Source organism: Aulostomus chinensis, chromosome 23, assembly GCF_037954235.1.
Source record: "Aulostomus chinensis isolate RoL2024-O1b breed Wild chromosome 23, RoL_Achi_v1.0, whole genome shotgun sequence".
Taxonomy (NCBI): Eukaryota; Metazoa; Chordata; class Actinopteri; order Syngnathiformes; family Aulostomidae; genus Aulostomus; species Aulostomus chinensis.
Genome location: NC_141342.1, coordinates 13,961,206 through 13,975,510, shown reverse-complemented (window position 1 = coordinate 13,975,510; position 14,305 = coordinate 13,961,206). Strand labels below are relative to the sequence as shown.

At 43.7% G+C, this 14,305-nt stretch overlaps 1 protein-coding gene across 3 annotated transcripts in view; it reads left to right on the top strand.

Annotated features, from left to right (window-relative positions):
- The window catches only part of dnmbp (dynamin binding protein), a 44,635-nt gene that overhangs the window by 23,125 nt on the left and 7,205 nt on the right, over positions 1–14,305 (top strand). For 2 of the 3 annotated variants that reach the window (XM_086195476.1, XM_086195475.1), the window contains exons 5-7: positions 12,620–12,819; positions 13,571–13,670; positions 13,914–14,061. In XM_086195476.1, the coding sequence (XP_086051602.1) occupies positions 12,620–12,819; positions 13,571–13,670; positions 13,914–14,061 (448 nt within the window). Of the gene's footprint in view, positions 1–155; positions 2,015–12,619; positions 12,820–13,570; positions 13,671–13,913; positions 14,062–14,305 lie in introns of those variants that run through there. The other variant, XM_086195477.1, reaches the window with a different exon arrangement.

Below are 14,305 nucleotides of genomic sequence, written 5' to 3'. Positions count from 1 at the left end.
TTTAAACAATGGGAGGGGCTATTGGGCTAATCCTCCACTCATGTGACTCTCCCGAATCATTAACCCAAGGAGGCCCCTCCTTCAGTTGCCCCTCCCTACAGCGATTCGCTGAGATGCTTGCGGGGAGGGTTTGATTCAGTCACACTGACGGCTGGGAGGTGCTTGGGTTGGCAGTCATGCTGAGGCAGTGAAGAAGAAACAGAGAAAACAAGTAGGAGCGTTCCAGACAATATGCCTGACAGGTGGAGTCTCCCCTGCCGCTTTGTAATGGAATGCAGGATTTTGGAGAGCGACGTTGAACAAGAAAATCTATCAGCTCTGGGGGAGCTGATTTAAAAAGCCAGAACCATGAAGAGTCCGGTGGTTTACAACAACCCGGTCATGTTTGGTCCAGTGGATTGGAACAATGCTCCTGGCCCCCCGGTACGGAGAGGGAAGAGTGTGGAGGAGCTGGGGGATGCTGGGTGGGCTAAAGAGAGGGAGAGGATGGCTCATCTTCAACATCTACAGCACCTTCACCAGTTGCAGCTTCAGCAGCAACAGGTTGGATATCCTGGGTATGGTGTAGTTCCTACTGGCGTGCCCCAGGGGCCAGTGATGGCAGTGAATCCTGGTGAACCACCTCCAGGTTATCCTGTGCCAGTGCATGCTGGCATGATGCCAGTTCAGAGAGGGCCAGTGGTTGCTGTCGGGGCACCAGTGTCACCTCCTATGCATGTCCAGGCTCCATGGCCGGCACAATGGGGTAACCAAGCTCAAATGAGACAGGGCAATGTCTCCCACCAAGGACAGAATGTTTACTTCCACCCACGTTCAGAAGACGGCCACCTGGACTTGAGGATATCAGAATGGAAAGGCAAGCATTGTTTTTACCAGGGCCCGGAGGATTACAGCCACCAGGACTACAGCCAAGTGCCTCAAGAAAAAGACAACAGGAGTCAAGAAGGGTATTGTAAATTGGATGAGGATAGAAGAAGAGACAATTGGGTCAGAGATAATCGCAGTAGTGGAGAACGTTATGACTCCAGAAGTCCCAGAGACTCTGAGGAATACGATCATAAGGACAGATATAAGCACAGGGATCATTATGACAGGAAATACAATGATCGCTGTGATGACAGAGAGCAGCAATATTATGACAGCTGGAGATACCGGAAGCAAAATGTCAAAGAACATGAGTATGATGACTACTACGATCACAAGGATGCTCGCAGAGACAATTACCGGGATGCTGACCACCACTACGAAAAGAACTATTATGACTCTAAAGAGAGGGATCGCTATCGGGAAAAGGACTACTACCAGCGTAGAGAAGAGGACCGCTTTGACGAAAGGAAATATAAGGATTATTACTATGACCGAGATGATGAATATGACCACAAAGAACATTACAAAGACAGGGACGGCTATAATCGAAGGGGTGAGGACACCTACACTGGTAGAAGAAGGGGCGAGTATGACTCTGAATTAGATGATTATAAAGAGAGGGATCGTTTTTACAGATATAAGGACTCAGGTGAGGACAGGAGAGACGAGCACTACAGGTACAGAAGGAGGGACGATTACAAATCTAAAGATCACTATGACAGAAGGGACCACTATGAGAATGAGGACCGCCACAATCGCACAGACACTGACCCCTACGAATCCAGAGAAGGGGGACGTTCCCACAACAAATCCAGAGACAGATATCGAGATTTGCGCTCTATATCTGTTGATTCAAGTTATGAGGACTACCCGAAAAAAGATCGCAAGACACATTGTGAGGAATGGGTTGAGCAGCAGAACCAAAAGCTGGCGCTCGGGGAAATGCGCTCCTATGAGGATCCTGTAGTATACAGGCACAGCGAGGAGCAGGAAAAAGGTTACGAGTCAAGCTCTGGTAGTGGTGGCCAAAAACAGGGTCGTAAGCCTGTTTATGTGGGTTCACTTGATCGCAACAGCTTCTACAGGAAGACGGCTCCAAGCTCCCTGCAAAAGTCACCTATTGCCACCAACAGGAAGGAAAGTCAAGGTAAACACTGGGATATGGTCATGGGAGAGAGGTGTGTCTTTTCATGGCGGATCTTATCCAGTACAAAGTTATTCACAGGGGCTCGCCTGGGCTACAGTTTACTATCAAACAGTCAGAGAAAAGGTTCAGGTACAAGGCAGCATCTTCTTTTGAAATTGGTAGAACAGGACGGAGAAGTCAACAGCCTTTTGGTGTCTCAGTTCTTATCAGATGTGACCTCTAGAGCTTCTAATCAATGCTGGGCGCTTCAAAGTGCTGACAAGCCAGACTCATTTCCTCAAAGTGTGTGTGTGTGTGTGTGGGTGTGCGTGTGTGGGTGTGCGTGTGTGTCTCAGTATCACTTATTTGACAGGGAGGTGAGTTGTCAGGAATTTCTAAGACCAAGAACCAGAAGAGCAGGTTCTGTGGGGTGTTGTTGCCGTTCTCCCACCCCTCCCCTCCGTGTTTGCTGCATCACTGAAGTTACGTTCGTCCATAACGAGTCTGATCACTTCATGCATGACTTTAAGGTTTGTCAGAGGTGTCAGTATTCACACATCCAGTACCTCAACAAAGTACGGATGTAAAAATTCAACATCTGTCCTCAAGTAAAAGTGAAAAAGTTCAGGCTTTAAAATATATTTGAATTCTAAAAGTAAAACGTCATGTGTGACATGTAGTACACCAACGGAAACACCAAGTCATCATCTCTTTTTAATTATTGTTCATCCATTTTGGTTAAAATTGATTTTGCGTTTTGGAAGACATGCATGCAAAATTAAAAAAAACAACAAAAGTCTTCTTTTTTTGGGGGGAAAATGTCCAAATGAAAGTATAGGTAGTTTTGTTAAAATGCCTGTTTGAAATCTAATTCCCTCCACTGGTTACTCTTTTCTTAAACACAAAAAAAAACTAAACAGAAAATACATCTAAACCAGACTTCAGTTGCAATTTTAAGGATTTGTGGATACATTTTACAGTTTATGTACACAGTTTTCTATGAAAGTTAGTTGGGTATGAAAACAATTAACTTTGTGATTTTAACATTAGTTTGGACTTGGTTATTGTGAGGCATGTTTTTAAAAGGAGCCCGATGCAAAAGTACAGTACAGCTGTTTGGTTCAAGAAAAGTTTCCTGACTCAGAGCAGGAAACATCTGACCAAACATCGGATCTCAACTTGAACAGTGAAACATTTCAGTTTGTACTTAAAGGCATGTAAACAGAAAGAAAGAAAGTTTGAATGAGAGTGCATGTTAGTTTTCTGATGAACAACTGAGAACATGCAGTACAACACCTGAAAGTACGGGTGTGTGTGCACTTCATGAAGGATTAAAAGAGAGAGAGCATTTCTCTGGCTGACTTCATTGTGTCTGAGAAGAAGCAGGTGGCGCCCCATGACCCCTCCCCCAGCCACCTCTAAACACACACGCGCAGCCCCACACACACACACACACACACGCACGCATGTAAACACACACACATTAACACACACGCCCAGTCCACATCAGCCCCCACTTCACAACTAATTTGGGGAGTATTAATCCCTAGCGTCAGCATGGTGAGTGGATGGCGGGGGTCTGTCTGGTGCCAGGCGGTGGCCAGCACTGCCCTGACTCCTTCTCTGTATGACTGATACTTCGTGTGTGTGTGTGTGTGTGTGTGTGTGTAGACCCTCTGAGGCTTATCAGAGAGATGATGCCATTTTTTTCAAAACACACACACACACACACACACACACACACAGGGACACACACTTACTCCTGCAGTGTCTTGTCATCCTTTAATCTTGTTAAACTGTTTCAGCTCGGTCAGGGTTTCTGCCGGAGTGAGGTATTTGATGGCACAGCTAAAAACATTAGACCATCATGCTCCAGCACATATTGAGTGACATTGAGTGATATTGAGGTGACAGGTCGGGCTTTTTGAAATGGGAACCAAACATGTTTAAAGGCTTTTATGGCCAGTAATCCTATTTTAAAGAGAATATCGTTATAGAGCTGAAAATCTACGGAGCAGCTGCTAGTTCAAGATCGTAGCTGTTTAAGCTCTGGATGTGATTCATCTTGTCTGCAGGTGCATATCCATATTCAAAGAACGGATCATCCTGAGCAAAATATGTGTTTTGTCTGAATCAATTTAATTGAAAGAAACTGAATATGCCAGTGTCTCCTCACTGCAGTGTCTGTGTGTGAGTAATGTGTCATCCTGCGGCTGCGATCTGGCAGCGTATGTTGTGTTGTCCCCTGTAATCCTTGAAAAGTCACTGTGATTGGTGGTCTGCACTGACAGAGGTGGTGGGGGAGGGGGGGGGGGGGCGTTAAGACAGCAAATCTCTCAAATTGTATGAAAACATTGCTCTGAAGTTTGACTGTCCGAGTCCGCTTGAGTCACGTGGAGTTACAAAACAAGCTTAGCGTTGCTTCATTTGTAGTTTTTGATTTTTTTACACTCAACTCCAGTTTTGCAACATAAAGAAATTATTGGTACCCAAAAAACATAGCAGTCTCAGTGCAGTGTGAGCGCTCCCATCCTGGTTCAGTTGATCCTACCAGCACTAGTGATAAAACTGATGTTATCTGGAGTTTCAGTGTGGGAAACAGAAAGTCGCTGATCTTGGACCTTTCATCAGGACTTTTTTTTCTCCTGATAACACAAGTGCTGCTTATAAAAACCAGTTAAAATAACTGTGAATGCTTATTTGATGACAATGGTCGGATGGTGAATTCGGATAAATGAGATTCTGAAGTATTCTTTTGAAAAGCTTCGTTAATCTCGTCTTCACACTCACCGCCTGTCAAACGTACGTCTTCTGTTCCGTCTGTTGTGAGTTGTTTTTTTTCCCACAGTTTTGGGCTGCAGGCCAGTTACTCAGGAGTGACCATGATTGTTTATCATCAGAAACCCTCAGTAATTTCAGTGCTAATTTGTGGCTGCCGCTGTCACAGTGTTGTTGACATCGGCTCTTGTGGTGTTGGCTTAGATCGCGTCACTGTCCCTTGTGGAACAGTGGTAAACAGAAATGAAAATATATTGATACAATTAGAACAGTAATAATGTTAATTCGAATTTTGGTCACAGTGAAGATCACGATTATTTGAAATTCACTGACTTTGTAACCGGCAGGTTTACTTGCTTCTTCCTCTTGTTCCTCATCTTTGACACCACAGACATTCCAAACAACTGAACTGGTTTTATATCAAAAGCTGTACTGCATCACAATTTCATATGAATGAGAATCTCTTGCATTCAAGCCCTTTCAAAGCAAAATCTCGCAATGTTCAGTAATCTCAGAGCCGCCAGGAAAAGTCTCGGTGCATTTCACAGGATATGGAGTTTTTTTAAGTGGCGCCATTCCCACGCTGCTAGTAGCAGAGCTGGCTACTTCCTGTTAGCCTTCTGCTAACCTGAATGCGCGGCTGTTTTAGACTTTCCAAATGTCACCAGATCAAATGGAGTCATTTCAGCGGGGATTTCAACAATTCAGCCACTGTTGTACAGCTTAAGCCATAATCACAGCTAGTTTACAGTGGAGGCTTAGACTTAAGCTTGTGTTTGTCATTCTTACACAAAAAAAAACGTGCGCAATTTTGAAAGGTTTCCCAGCTGCCGTACATTTAAATTACTGTTGTACTGAGCAATAAGAAGAAATCTTGATGGGACAACTCAGAAAGGCCTCAGGCAGATCTTTGTCTCCACTTGTCCTACAATTAACATGACAACAGATATGAGAATCAGTTCTCACACAGCTTTTTACTGATGCAACAAGTATCTTCCCACACAGGCACCAAAGGCAATATTCTCTTATTTGGCTGTAGCCCTACATTACTAGTAAAGAAAATGTTAAGCGGTTTTCTCGAGCATTTACATCGTGTGAAGTATTAAAATCTTTAAATATTCAGTAAGACTAACAGACCCAAATTTCCTTCGCCACCACCTTAAAGACGTTTATGGGTAAATAGCCCCCCCCCCTCCCCCCGGTGGTCACGACCCCTCCTTTGGCTCTCTCCTCATATGCAAAACTGATGGTCTCTTGAAGTAATTGCACATCGTTCACCACAGAACCGCAATAAGGAATTCCAAGGAAACCACCAGATCAGAGTGTTGGTCCCATTTATCATGCGAGCATCTTATTTATGCAACCTGTTAATTAGGCTGGTGAAAAAAAAGTTTCACCACCTGGTGTTCAGAAGCGAAGAACAGGAGAAGGGCAGGACTCGCTTTCCTTACAGTTCCCCTTGTTAACATGTCACCGGGTTATTTTATTTGCTTCTATATATGTCAGCGTATCACAATTCCACCTTTGAAACTACAGCCTCCCAAGGACAGTCTCAAAAAACACACATTCAGACAGGAAAAGATTTAATCCGTCTCACATCTCTGGGACCCGCTCTACTGGTTGCACGGTGCTTTCATGGCTTTTATATTATTAGCATGCTACGGTGAAATAAGGGGTATCATTATCAGAAGAAAAGACAGGTCTGACTAATTTCAAGAGCACAATATTGAAAATAAAGGCGTAGAAGTGTCGCGTTTTCACTGCTTAATCCAGGTTAGCATTCGCGACCACCGTTTATTTAAAAGTAGCAAGTTAACAACACATAACTCATCACACCGAAGGCTCGCGTTATATCTGCTTCAAAAATCGTCATCGCCCCTTGTCATCCTCCACTTATCCGGTGGGTCCGGGTCGTGGGGACAGCAGCCTCAGCAAGAAAGCCCGGACTGTCCTCTCCCCAGCCACTTCAACCAGCTCTTCCGGGGGAATCCTGAGGCGTTCCCTGGCCAGCCGAGAGAGATAATCCCTCCAGCATGTTCTGGGTCAGCCCTGAGGCCTTCTCCCTGTTGGACATGCCTGGAACACCTCCTGAGGGAGGTGTCCAGGAGGCATCGTCACCAGATGCCCGAGCCACCTCAACTGACTCCTCTCGACATGGAGGAGCAGCGGCTCAACTCTGAGTCCCTCCCGAATGACTGAGCTTACCCCACCACCTGGAGTGGGCTGGCCACCCTTTTCCGGCTGAGGACCATGGCATCAGACTTGGAGGTGCTGGTTCTCATCCTAGCCGCTTCACATTCAGCTGTGCACTGTCCCAGCAAGAGCTGGAGGTCGTGGCCTGATAGAGCTAAGAGGACCACATCATCTGCAAAAAGCGGAGACGACATCCTCCCGCCACCAAACTCGACCCCCTCCACCACCCAGCTGCGCCTAGAATTTCTGTCCATAAAAGTTATGAACAGAACCGGTTCTGCTTCAAAAATATTTGATTGAATTGTTCTCATTCTGCTACTTTAATTGCATAGTGCACAGCAGCTAGCAACACAGGAAACTAGCGTAGGTTATCGTGTTGAACGAGCAGATTTGAAGATGAGGAGGAAGAATCAAGCTGCGGGTGATGGATCGAATCGAGGCGGTGACCCTAACTGAAAATGAAGAGATAAGAACATGCAGAAAGAAAACAAATTTCTAGAGTTGCATCTAAAATCGCAATGTTTTTTATTAATCTTAGAAGAAACTTTCAAATATGTAATCCTGATGTACAGAGACAGGTTTTGCTAAATAACCAGAGGGATTCCTCCACTGTGGCTGTCCCCGAGGTTTCTTCCAATTTGTTTTGCTGGTAAAAATTAAAAAAAGGTTTTTGATCATCTTTCTTCACTTTAATCAAGAGGCTGAGGATAGAGAGGTTGATTGTTGAATTAAAAAAGATGTAAATAAGAAACTGAACATGACTTTTTAGGGATTAACTCAGCACCAAACGGGGTCTTTAGTGACTTATTAGGTTTGCAGACAGAGCCCGAATGACCAGACACACTTCATAACAGTGCACAAAGGTTGCTGTGAGAATCTGCCCGTAGCTGGAATGTGACCTTTTGACCTTTTTGACCCTTAGAGGTAAGCAGGATGGACAGTCACTTAATAAGCTTCCCTATTACCACCGTGAGTGACCTTGTTCGATAGTGGACTGAGCAAATCTAAAGGTATAACCAAATGAAAGGAGATATTTGAAGAAGATGATGGAACATTCCACAACGAGCACTCCCTCATTGTTTAAGATTTAAAAAAGTGTCGCAGTGTGAGTCTTGCTAATATTTACACGGCTTGTGCCTGTGTTTTCTTATGCCAGTTTCTTGCGTCAGGGATTTTTCCGTATATCCAGTATTAAGTGCGTGCTGTGACTCGCAGCTTGTCATGTTAATACCTTTGCTTATGAAGTCAGAGAGCTTTCGTGAACCCAACTGAAAGGACACGTTTACACCAGTAAACACACACAGAGTCGCTCATGTGATCGTTCCTGCAAAGAAGTCACTCCCTGCTCTCAAAAAGCTTGGCTCGATACGAGGTGGTCCCCTTCCACTCTTGTTGCCAGGGCAACTGTGCATTCTGCTGTGAACTTTGGAAGTGAACACACACAGCTCTGATTGTGTCTGACCTTAAAGCTTGGCGCGGGGCAAAAGTTTGACTTTACACGGTGATTAGGGGGAAAAAAATCTAATACTGTATTATCTTGAAAGTTGTTGTTTTTTTTGTGGGTAGAAACACAATATTGAAACTCAAGTTAATTTGGGGTTGAGGGTTGATTGTGAGTCTTGGCATCATAATTTTGATAGAGTTCAGCCTGTTGGGGGTGGAGTCCAGTCAGGTGTCAGTAGGTTGTGAAGCATGACACAGATTCCTCGCAGATCTGGACTGGACCAGACAGGAACAGTTCGTCCTACTCAATATTGACCAAATATTGCAGAATGTGAGCTCATCCAATCCAACACCTTAAAGATATTCTTTTATTAAGAAAATCTGACTGAGACCACAAGAAGTGAATTTTTAAATATTAAAAGGCAAGATTACTTATAAAATAATGTCACATCACATGACATCTCATTTGGAGTCACAGTCTACATAGGAAGCTTATAAGTATGTAAAAATCCAGCTCCAGCTTTTATTATCCACCAAAGTGGTCATCCTCTCTAGTGTGTGTTTGTGTGTATTCATCATGGTGGGTTCCCATCCTTTTTCATGGTAATTGGAGCTCTGGAATGGAGAAGTTTCTGCAGCGGGACAGCAACGAGGCGCAGGAGGCGGACTTCATACTGACAATAACTATCTGAGAATGACTGGCGGTGTTGTTGTTTGAACCTGTGTGTGTGTGTGTGTGTGTGTGTGTGCGTGTGTGTGTGTGTGTGTGTGTGTGTGTGTGTGTGTGTGTGTGGTGCTTCTGTTTGAAGTGGTTTGAAGGACCTTGCTTGCAGCAGGTGGGTGAAGCTTCATCATCTTCTAATTTCTCAGTGCTGCTGTCAAAGTCAGCAGCTTAAAAAAAGTAGAATTGCAATGCATCTGATCTATCTTGCTTTTTTGTTTGTGTTTACAGTTGGAATGTCAGATTCACTAACAGTATGATGAAACTTCCTGGATTTTGCATTTTGATCGTGCATATTTTTAAAGTTAAAACTTGAGCTGAAAAAAAACAGATGAATCAAAGTTAAAGTATGTTTTAACCAGGAAATACCCAGTACAACACCACCAGTCACCCACTTGATGACTTGTGTGCGCCAGGTCAGTGTAGTTGTGTGTCTCATGAAAGGTTCTTTGTGTAGGAAAAATGCGGCTCATGTTATTTTATAGTGCTGTTACAGCCTCTGGAGACTGGCACAGAATTTCAGTGTGTTCTGCATCTCTATCTATAAGTTCCCCATCAAACAAGATGGTGGAGAGTCCAGTTGGAAGGTTTGTCACCAGTCTTCCACGCGTTATGATCTCAGCGTACTGCGTGTCGATGTGTTCCAGCAGTTAGACTCTACCAATACGAACTTGCGTCAGGGCCTCTCAGCTAACTGTCCACTACAATACTCGTGTTATGTTAAAAAAAAAAGACAGTTATTTATTGGCTTCTTTCACTTTCTTGTGTGATTTCTCTTTTTTTCCAAAGCAAATTGGAAACAATCTGATTTCACAGTCATGTCCATGAATCCACGAGAGAAAGGAAATAATCAAATGAATATGATTCCTCTATTTTGAGGCTGGTAGTTCTTACCTATGCAGAGGCAGTTATATGTTCAAGTTCCCTGGTGTATGAAGAGGTCAGCTCAAAAAAGCTGCTTGGTTCCTGTAAAAACACCACAGCCCCCCCACCCCGAGTCAGGATCCTCGCCTCCCCTTGTGCTCATCGTAGCATAAACCATGACTTTCGCTCTACTCTTGTTAGCTACATGTGCTTTATTGTGGACTGCAGCATCACATTCTGACACACGGCATGTAAACCCAGATCTATCCAACGCAAGGTTTGCGCATTGGACTTGTGGAATGTTTTCAAGAGCTCATTTTCTATAATGACATGAATAAATGGGTTTAAACTAGAATTCTTTTTAATGGTGCTTGTCATCGCTCAAGCTATTAGATAAGGTAGGTCTCCAGGTGGCCACTATTTTACAGCTATGGATCAGTTGTATAGCATTTAGTTATATCCCCAGAAACCTTTTTTCTTGTCGGAGGCATGCCGAAGTCATTTTGGGGCTGAATGAGGTATGAAGAATCAGTTTGCACTGCACAATTAGTGTCTCTGATTGTAGGCATTAAGTGGCACTCTTTTATACACGATTTTTAGCGTCAGTGGTCAATGGTTTTGATGCGAGGTCTGTATTCCTTTCTCGTGAAGTTCGTCTATCTTTGCTTTTATTGAGCTCGCATTGCCCGTTGGTTTGTTTTGGGCATGTAAAAAAAAAAAAAAAAGTGTGGAAAAGCCTCATGATTTCACCCTCAGAACAAAAAGGAGTGGAATTTCATGTAAGTGGGTCAAAATCAGGTCAGTGCAATTTCACGTGTTGCTTATGGTGGAAATAACTGCGCATTTCAACGTGTGAAGTGGAGCACATAATGCTGGTTGTGTGTGTGTGAGGGATCAAACGTGGGAATGAGCCGATTGATTCCAATTAAACACGGGGTCCTTTGTTTTCAGACTCCTTTGTGTTACGTTGTGGTGGTATGACTTCTAAAACCCATTAGTGAACTACTTTCTCATCAGTGGGCGAACGCTCCGGTCTTGGCAGGGTAACAGTGACGGATGCTGCAGGCCAATACGGCGCAAGCGATGAGAAAAGCTCCTTTGAGCCAAGCTTTAGCCAAGTCACGTGAAAAGAGAGAGAGAGAGAGAGAGAGAGAGAGAGAGAGAGAGAGAGAGGGATGAGGTCAGAGAGGGAGGGAGACAAAAGGCAGGTGACCCAGGGATCAGACACACACAACTGAATATAATTTGAATCTTAGTCTTTATTTCTTGTTTTGTCATAATACAAGACGCTTTGTTTTTCATTTAGCTCTCTTCATATTCCTGTGTGTGTGTATGTGTGTGTGTGGCATGCAGCGTTTGCAAGTTCCTGCAGGAGGTTAAATGAGGGTAATCAGAGTTAACTTCATTAGCCTCTGACAGCATCTGTTGGAGGGTGGCGTCACCCATATCTGTCAGCACAGCACAGCTCTTGGGGCATCTCCTCCTTCTGACGTGACAGAATTGTAAACAATTTTGTTTTGTCTTTGCAGGATCACTCCAAATAAGTTTTTTTTTTTTTTTTTTGTAATTTACAAAGAAGCAAATTTACCTTATCAGCTCTGTAGTTTTTCTGCTGCTGCTGTGTCTTTGCTACCACCTGATAGCGTCACAATAAACCTAACCAGAGGTTGCATGTGTGAACAAGTTGCAAGCAAGTGTGGAGTTAGCGCTTTTCCCAATAAGTAAAAACAATTTCAAAAACTCTCAATCCCGATAGAAATCTTCTCTTTTCTTCTGGCGTGTCCTCTTACAACTTTAGTATTCAAACCCCCCCAATCAACAAAAACAATATAAAACCTGGTAATTTCTAGAAAAATCCCCAAAATATCTCTGACAATAAAGCAGTTTTTATTTCTGTAAAGTCATGTGGCTCCCTCACCTCTGCTTACATGCTTACATGTAACATAGTTGGGCATACTCTAAGAAAACCTGTTAAACTATGCCTGCAGAAGTGGTTGTCCAATTTTTTTGAAACATACATGTATTTTGCTGAAAAGACAATTGTCCTCTTTCTGTCTCCTCACTGTGAATGCCGTTGTATCCCCTCCCCTCCATCCCTCTCTGGCTGCATCTCCTTCAGTGTCTGCCTGGTCCCCCAGAGCCTTTATATCTGTAGCTGCTGTCACAGTCCATTGTACCAGACACAAAGAGACTGAGTCCACTCCAGTTTTGGATCCATTGATAAAAATCAGTGTTGCGTAAACCAGGCTCTCCCTCCCGCCCCTGGCACCCCGAGAGATCAGCCCTGTGCGAGTGATAGCAGAGACATTGATCAAAAGCTAGTCAGACAAGTCGAGGAGTCCAGGCTGGAGCTGGCTGGGTGGGCAGAAGTGTGTTGGGTTACAAATGAGTGCAGACGTGGGTGGGTGGGGTTGTTATTGCCTCTCACGGTTAACACATGACCGTCCTCAAAATAGCAGCTTTTCTGTTTCACTGCATCTCACACAAAACATTTAAGAGGAAATCGATGTCTCAAATATTAAATTATCATTGAAAATGCAGTTTATTAGTTCTGGATCAAATATATCAAATAATATAGTTTACCAAAACAATAAAAGCTGAATCTTTCTCGTTTGCCGTCTTTTCAGAGATGACGCTTCTGTCCTCCCAACCCAAAACTTTGGAGGCCACTTCAGCTTCCCCATCTGCCAGTACTGAGGATCCTGAGCTGAGGATGCTGGAGAAGAGGTCAAAGGTCATTGAGGAACTCCTACAGACTGAGAAGGACTACATCAAGGACCTGCAGATGTGTGTGGAGGAGATCATCGAGCCACTCCAAAAGAAGCAGGTGAAGAGGGCGGCGTTGATATGGTCATTAGAAAAAAAAAATCCAAACATGCTGATGACACAGGTCAGATAATTCCATCAACTAGAAAAGGACACTTGTTTTTTATTTTTATGTTATTTTTTTGTGAGCATACAGATGTTTCAGACAATGCATAGTCATGAAGTCAGTGATGATACATATTCATTTTCTAAAACCACTGACAAATTCCGCGCGATCACATCACTCTCTCTGCAAAACAGAAACCGTCCATGTTATTGGCTCAGTTTTGGATTCATGAGATAGAGCACATATATAAACACCGACGTGCAAGAATGTTCTTCTCGAACGCTTGCAAAACGCTCTTAAGTCTGAGCCAAAATGGATGTTTAACAAAAGCAGGTGAGCGAGGTCAGGTGTAAAGCATCATCCCAAGTTTGGAGACGTGCCGTTATTCACCTGTGTGGTCGCACCGTAAAACGGGACCTCGGTGTGGACTCGACATTGACGTTCCTCATCTCTTATCTTCAGTCGGACAAAACTGAAAATATGTGAGTAGCAGAGATTAAAAAAAAAAAAAACACAAATCCAAACCAGATGTTTCCATATGGTGCACCTTCAGCTAGAGAGGGATATAGTTTTAACATCCAGTAACATCGTCCATATGTTGAGGGAAAAAAACCACCCTTAACCAAGATACCAGGGTGCATTCAAACGCTCGGGATGCGTATCTTTCTTTTAACCCTATTGTTTTGTGTTTTTTAACATCCTAAAGGTGAAGAACGTGGATTTTGATGGACTCTTTGGCAACATCAGCTCTGTGATTGATCTGTCCCAGCGCCTGTTTGAGACGCTCCAAGACACAGACTCCATCGGTGAGCACCAAGTGTTGAAAAAGTCCTACGAAGTCAGGCGCCAGCTTTCGTTACTGCTGAACCGTCACTCAGAACAATTCAGTTTCATTGGCTGTGTAAAACTTGGATGTCATTTTGAAAAAGGGGATAGAAAAAAAAGCGACTGTTACAGGAAGTGGACTGAGTGGAAAGATAAAGTGAGATTTATTATTTTTTGGGTTAATTTGTTACTTGGCCTTATGTTTCTGAACTTTGTTCTCTCAGGAAAAGTCTTTCTGGACTTCAAAGGGGAACTAGAGGGGGTGTACAAGATCTACTGCCAGAACCATGACGATGCCATCTCTCTGCTGGAGAGTTACGAGAAAGATGAAAATATCCAGCGCCACGTGTTGGAGTGTCTGAAGAGGCTGAGGTGAGTCACGGCGGAGAGAGAAATGCTAAAAACGTGTTGTTCAGGTGTTTCAGATTTAAGTGTGAGCAAAAAAAAACAACACAGCACGCGAGTGAAGAGAAATGGTGCACGTGTGTGTGTGTGTAAAAGCATGAAAAAGAGTGACCACTAATCTAAATACATCTACGGGCTGGACTTTGCAACAGTTTGATATATATTGAATTCAAGATGTCTGATTCTCTGTCGTCGTAATAAAAGGTCATAT